At 53.6% G+C, this 6,935-nt stretch overlaps 1 protein-coding gene across 4 annotated transcripts in view; it reads left to right on the top strand.

The window, feature by feature from the left end:
- The first annotated feature begins 4,091 nt into the window (after window positions 1-4,091).
- The window catches only part of TALDO1 (transaldolase 1), a 19,167-nt gene continuing 16,323 nt past the window's right edge, over window positions 4,092-6,935 (top strand). For all 4 annotated transcript variants that reach the window (XR_003115527.1, XM_025355146.1, XM_025355148.1 and 1 more), the window contains exon 1: window positions 4,092-4,269. Coding sequence is in view for 3 of the 4 variants with exons in the window: in XM_025355146.1 (XP_025210931.1) it covers window positions 4,173-4,269 (97 nt within the window). In the remaining variant the exon portion in view is untranslated. The remainder of the gene's footprint in view (window positions 4,270-6,935) is intronic.

Genomic DNA, 6,935 nt, shown 5'->3' on the forward strand with positions numbered 1-6,935 from the left:
AGTGCTGTCTTTGTGGAGGGGCTGCAGTTTGGCCCATTCTGCTGATGGCCATTGGGTTGTTTCCAGTTTGGACCTTTTGTCAATAAAGCCACTATGAAGATCTGTGTGCCAGTCTTCTTGTGGATAACTTTTTATTGAGGAGTGGAACTGCCAGTTCCCATGGTAAGTACATGCTTAAGTTTATGAGAAATCATAGGACCATTTTCCACAGCTCATTTTGTTCCACTTTCTCTTTTCTTTTTTTTTTTTTTTTTTTTGATGGAGTCTTGCTCTGTTGCCCAGGCTGGAGTGCAGTGGCACAATCCTAGCTCACTGCAACCTCTGCCTCCCAGGTTCAAGTGATCCCCCTGCCTCAGCTCCTCTAGTAGCTGGAATTACAGGCACATGCCACCTTGCCCAGCTTTTTTTTTTTTTTTTTCTTCTTTTTTTGAGACAGAGTCTCGCTCTGTTGCCCAGGCTGGAATGCAGTGGCGCAATCTCAGCTCACTGCAAGTTCTGCCTCCTGGGTTCACGCCATTCTCCTGCCTCAGCCTCGCGAGTAGCTGGGACTACAGGCGCCTGCCACCACGCCAGGCTAATTTTTTGTATTTTTAGTAGAGAGAGGGTTTCACCGTGTTAGCCAGGATGGTCTCGATCTCCTGACCTGATGATCCGCCCACCTTGGCCTCCCAAAGTGCTGGGATTACAGGCGCAAGCCACCGTGCTCAGCCTTTGTTCCACTTTCATTCCCTCCAGCAGCACATGGGTGTTCCTGCAGCTCCACGTCCTCACCAGCACTTGGTGTTGCCAGTCTTTTGTTCTCACTATGATCCATGTGGACAGATCTCATGGTGGTTTTCATTTGCATTTCCCTGATACTGTATACCACCAAGCTAGTCCAGCCCTCAGCCTGCAGGCAGCATGTGGCCCAACACGAATTCTCAACCTTTCTTAAAACATGAGATTTTTTTGCAAAATTTTTTAAGCTCATCAGCTATTGTTAGTATATTTTACATGTGGCCCAAGACTATTCTTCCAGTGTGGCAAGGGAAGCCAAAAGATGGCTACCTGCTGGCTAGGCACAGTGGCTCACGGTTGTAATCCCAACACTTTGGGAGGCTGAGGCGGGCCAATCATGAGGTCAGGAGATCAAGACCATCCTGGCTAACACAGTGAAACCCCGTCTCCACTAAAAATACAAAAAGTTAGCCGGGCGTGGGGGCGGGCGCCTGTAGTCCCAGTTACTCGGGAGGCTGAGGCAGAATGGCATGAACCCAGGAGGCGGAGCTTGCAGTGAGCTGAGATCGTGCCACTGCACTCTAGCCTGGGCTACAGAGTGAGACTTCATCTCAAAAAAAAAAAAAAAAAAAAAGATGGCCACCTGCTCTATACCTTCTTCTGTGATGTATATTTCCTATTTTTGCATTTCAATGGAGAGAAGAAAGTCCTCTCAACAGATGCTGAAACAGGTGGAGAAAAACACCTTTCCATTTCCAGGTCAGAGACAAAAATCTAGGGGGCCTGGCGTGGTGGCTCATGCCTGTAATCCCAGCACTTTGGGAGGCCCAGGTAGGAGGATTGCTTGAGCTCAGGAGTTCAAGACTAGCCTGGGCAATATGGTAAGACCGCATGTCTACAGATAATATGAAAATTAGCCAGGCATGGTGGCGAGCACCTGTAATTCCAGCATTTTAGGAGGCTGAGGCCGGAGGATCACTTGAGGCCAGGAGTTGGAGACTAGTCTGGGAAACATAAGGAGTAGCTGTCCCTATAGAAAATTTTAAAAATTAGCGAGGCACAGTGGTGTGCATCTGTAGTCCCAACTACTCAGGAGGCTGAAGTGGGAGGATTGCATGAGCCCGGGAGGTGGAGGCTGCAGTGAGCCATGATCACACCACTGCACTCCAGTCTGAGTAACTGAGCTAGACCCTGTCTCAAAAAAATAAAAACAAAACAACTGGAGTGGCCTCAAAGACTCTAACATAAAAGCTGAAAACCAAAACATCTTCAGAAGACATCATAAGAAAATATTTTTGTCACTTTGGAGCAAGCAAAAACTTCTTAGAGAAGATACCAAAAGAGTAAATATAAAGTTAAAACTTGATACATTGAACTTAATAAAAATAAAAAGCTAATTTTCATTAAAGACACTGTTAAAATGAAAAGGGAACACATACTGAGAGGAAGTATTGGAACCACCTTTGCAAAATTATAACTAAGGAAATTATGACAGTGAAAGATAACAGACTTAACCAATTCCATCTTGCTTGTAACGGTCAAAAGCTCCTTGTCCATTACTGGCCAAAGGCCAAACAAGCCTTGGGAAGGAATTTAGTTTAGTTTAAATAATAGCCGTTCCCCAAAACTAGAATGTTCTTGTAAAATGAATGAAAGGCCACCAGCCACCAAGTTAGGATGACAGGGGCTGGAAGTCTAAATATTACCAGCCATTATTCCGGAGGTCATAAGATTTGCAACTTCCCCAATTACTCCTAAAGATATCAGTCAACACTGTTGTGAACCTAGGGTTGGCTCCTTTTTTTTTTTTAATGGAGTCTCTTCTTGTAGCCCAGGTTGTTGTACAGTGGGACGATCTCGGCTCACTGCAACCTCCACCTCCTAGGTTCAACCCCATTCTCCTGCCTCAGCCTCCCAAGTAGTTGAGATTACAGCTGTGTGCCACCACGCCTGACTAATTTTGTATTTTTAGTAGAGACGAGGTTTCGCATGTTGGCCTCGCTGGTTTCCAACTCCTGATCTCGTTATCGCCTGCGTGGGCCTCTCAATGTGCTGGGATTACAGACGTGAGCCACCGCGCCGGCCTAGGATTTGCCTTTTAAGACGTCTTTTCGGCCGGGCGTGGTGGCTCACACCTGGGATCCCAGCACTTTGGGAGACCGAGGTGGGCGGATCACGAGGTCAGGAGATCGAGACCATCCTCGTCAACATGATGAAACCCGTCTGTACTAAAAATACAAAAATTAGCCGGGCGTGGTGGTGCGCCCCTGTAATCCTAGCTACTTGGGAGGCTGAGACAGGAGAATCGCTTGAACCCGGGAGGCGGAGGTTGCAGTGAGCCAAGATCTCACCACTGCAATCCAGCTTGGGCAACAAGGGCGAGATTCCATCTCAAAAAAAAAAAAAAAGTCTTTTCAAGTTTTTGTATTTCTGACAACCGGGACCTGCCAACTAGTGTGTGGCCTCTACGCAGGAACTGACTCACCATAAGCGGACAGCTTCGACTCCCTGTGATTTATCCCTAGCTGACCAGTCAGCACTCCTGACTCACTGGCCCCCTACCCACCAAATATCCTGAAATACTCGGATCCCCGAGTTTTGGGGGAGACTGAGGAATAAAACTCTGGTTTCCCAAACAGTCGGCTGTGTGTGAATTATGCTTTCTCTATTGCAATTCCCCTGTCTTGAAAATAGACTCTGTACCGGCAACGGGCAAGGCGAACCCATGGGGCGGTTACAGTGTCTGCACCACAGACACAAGCGACAGAGACTTGATCAAAATATACCAGGAACTCCTGCAAGTCAGCGATGGTAAGAAGCTGGGCAGCTGGGCCTCCTACGCCTGCCTCGCCGTTCGGCCGGATACCTCTGGGCTTAGCACTCAGGGGTACAGATTCCCAGAAGGATGTTCCCCGCCGCGTCGGGCGCCCGAGCTCTGCAGCCGCCCCCTGCTCTGCCTCCCGCACCTGCAAGGCGTCCCCCGCCGCTCCCTCCCCTGCTTCCTGCAGCGGCCCCCGACCCCAGTCCTGGCCCCACCACGGATCTCGCCTCGCCGCGCCGCGTTCCGCCCTGGCGGGTTCGGCCCCGCGGGGTCGGCGCCTGGGCCGGGTCCATCTCCTCCCGCCCTCCCGGTGCGTCCCGCGGGGCAGGAAGGAGGCGAGGGCCAGCCGCCCCGTGTCGTGCCGGTGTTTTCCCAGGTCCGTCCGCGGCAGCTGATGCGGACCCGGGGAAACCCCGCCCGTAGGACCCGCGCGGCGTTCTCTGCCCTGAGGTGCGCGACCGGGCCTTGGGGCTGGAGCTTCGTCCTCGGGGGCGGGGCTTCGTCCAGGCGCGTAGGGACCCGCCGGCCTCGCCCTCTCGCGCCGCTCTCCGATTGGCCGGCGACCGCGGGGCATTGTGGGCCGCCCGCGCGCCCGTCGCGTCGCCGCCGCAGCTGCAGCCCCCTCGGCCTTGCTATGTCGAGCTCACCCGTGAAGCGTCAGAGGATGGAGTCCGCGCTGGACCAGCTCAAGCAGTTCACCACCGTGGTGGCCGACACGGGCGACTTCCACGGTGAGGACGGCGCGGAGCCCGGGCACGCGGCGCAAGCGCCCTTCGGAGGCCCCGGCGCCCCGATTTCCCCGGGTCCCCAGTTCCGGGACGCGGACCGGGTGGCGGTGCCCCAGGCGGCTCGGTTCCGGGGGGAATGAGCGCAGGTGCCGGTTGCTTGGGCCAAGGGCGGCCGTGAGGGGAGCGGGGCCGGGGGCAGCAGTGAGGAGCTGAGGTCAGCCGTGAGGGGCTCGGGTGCGGGCGGGACCGACGGGTCCTTGCGAGCCGTGGGGCACGAAACCGGTATCCCAGCCTCGCCCTCGCCCTCCTCCCAGGGTGGGGTCGGCTGCGCCCTCAGACCCCGCCCCCGGGACTGGCTGCGGGCAGCCCGCGGGAGCCCCTCTGCACCCTCATGGGTCGAGGCAGCTTTCAGTGCCTTTGAGTTCAGGAGAGATTCGGGGTAGATCTTCGAGCTGACTTCCACGTGGCCAGTTTGTGGTCAGCCAGATGCAATTTTGTTGGGCTGATATTGTCTGTAGAGCGGGGACATCAGCTAGCTCTGACCAGAAGCTGCCAGTGCCGCCACCGCCCTTGAGCTCTGCGGTGCCCAGTGGGACAACCCTGTGGGCGGCAGGTGCCCGGCCTGGTGGACAGCCACCGCCAGGCGCACCGGGTGGGTAAAAGCCGGTGCCCATGACAGCACAGGGTTGTTCCACTGTTAAATACTGGATTTTCCTGGGCTTGAATTGTTTACATTGGAGAGAACTTGGAAAATACAAAGAAGGCTTATTTTATTAATACTTAGCTCTTCTGTCCTCTGCAGTGCAGAGTAAACGAGCCTTGTGTGTATGTTTTGTTGAGAACAAGTAATATTTTTTAAGAAAATCATAAAACGCTTCATGGATGAATGCTGTGAGTACCTAATACGGAAGTGACTTCCTCTCTTTTCTGCTTTCTCATGGTGACTTGAGAAACAGGCTTTAATTCCTCTTCGGTAACTGAGTAAGGGCATTGTTTATCTAGCAGAGCCTAGAGAGTGAACTGGCATATTTGGCTGCTTAACCATCAAAGATGGGGATTCAGCGACTGGCTTGGGGTGCCACAGTCTGCTCCAGACCCCTCTTTGGGAGATCCAAAGCTAGAGCTGTGAGTCCCTCACACACACAGCCCCCTGTTGTAGTCCAGACCTTTCTCTTTATAAGAAAGAAAGCTCCAGAAAAGGGGCTACACATTTTTCTGCTGCTCAGTTTATTCCCTTCTTTTTTGCTCTTTTTTTTTTTTTTTTTTTGAGACGGAGTCTCCTCCGTGGCCCAGGCCAGAGTGCAGTGGCACGATCTCGGCTCACTGCAAGCTCTACCTCCCGGGTTCATGCCATTCTCCTGCCTCAGCCTCCCGAGTAGCTGGGACTACAGGCGCCCGCCCGTGCACCCGGCTAATTTTTTGTATTTTTAGTAGAGACGGGGTTTCACCGTGGTCTCGATCTCCTGACCTCGTGATCTGCCTGCCTCGGCCTCCCAAAGTGCTGGGATTACCGCGACCGGCCAGTTTTTTCCCTTCTTAGCACTGAGAATAATTTGCAGTTTGCCTGGTGGACAGAGCCCTCATCTGTATTGTTCCTTGCTGGCCCTCACCAGTTAGGGCAGAGCTGGTACGGCAGTGCAGGGCCAATAAAGATGAATTTTCCTAAACCCATACCCATAGCAGGCCTGGGGAGTCCTGGGTTCGTGGTTTTGTTTTGTTTTTTTGTTTGTTTGTTTGTTTTTGAGACGGAGTCTCGCTCTGTCGCCCTGGCTGGAGTGCAGTGGCGCGATCTCGACTCACTGCAAGCTCCGCCTCCCGGGTTCACGCCATTCTCCTGCCTCAGCCTCCTGAGTAGCTGGGACTACAGGCGCCGCCACCACGCCCGGCTAATTTTTTGTATTTTTAGTAGAGACGGGGTTTCACCGTGTTAGCCAGGATGGTCTCGATCTCCTGATCTCGTGATCTGCCCGCCTCAGCCTCCCAAAGTGCTGGAATTACAGGCGTGAGCCACCGTGCCCGGCCTTGTATTGTTTTTTTAAAGAAATCTTCTGGCCCGGCGAGGTGGCTCACGCCTGTAATCCCAGTACTTTGGGAGGCCGAGGCAGGTGGATCACGAGGTCAGGAGTTCGAGACCAGCCTGACCAACACGGTGAAACCCCGTCTGTACTAAAAATACAAAAATTAGCTGGGCGTGGTGTTGCATGCCTGTAATCCCAGCTACTTGGGAGGGTGAGGCAGGAGAATCGCTGAACTCAGAAGGCGGAGGTTGCAGTGAGCACCACTGCACTCCAACCTGGGCGACAGAGCAAGACTCCATCTCAAAAAAAAAAAAATCGGCCGGGCGCGGTGGCTCATGGTGAAACCCAATCACTAAAAAAGATTTAAAAAATTAGCTGGGTGCGGCCGGGCGCGGTGGCTCAAGCCTGTAATCCCAGCACTTTGGGAGGCCGAGACGGGCGGATCACGAGGTCAGGAGATCGAGACCATCCTGGCTAACACGGTGAAACCCCGTCTCTACTAAAAATACAAAAAACTAGCCGGGCGAGGTGACGGGCGCCTGTAGTCCCAGCTACTCGGGAGGCTGAGGCAGGAGAATGGCGGGAACCCGGGAGGCGGAGCTTGCAGTGAGCTGAGATCCGGCCACTGCACTCCAGCCTGGGCGACAGAGC

Source organism: Theropithecus gelada, chromosome 14 (assembly GCF_003255815.1).
Source record: "Theropithecus gelada isolate Dixy chromosome 14, Tgel_1.0, whole genome shotgun sequence".
Classification (NCBI taxonomy): domain Eukaryota; kingdom Metazoa; phylum Chordata; class Mammalia; order Primates; family Cercopithecidae; genus Theropithecus; species Theropithecus gelada.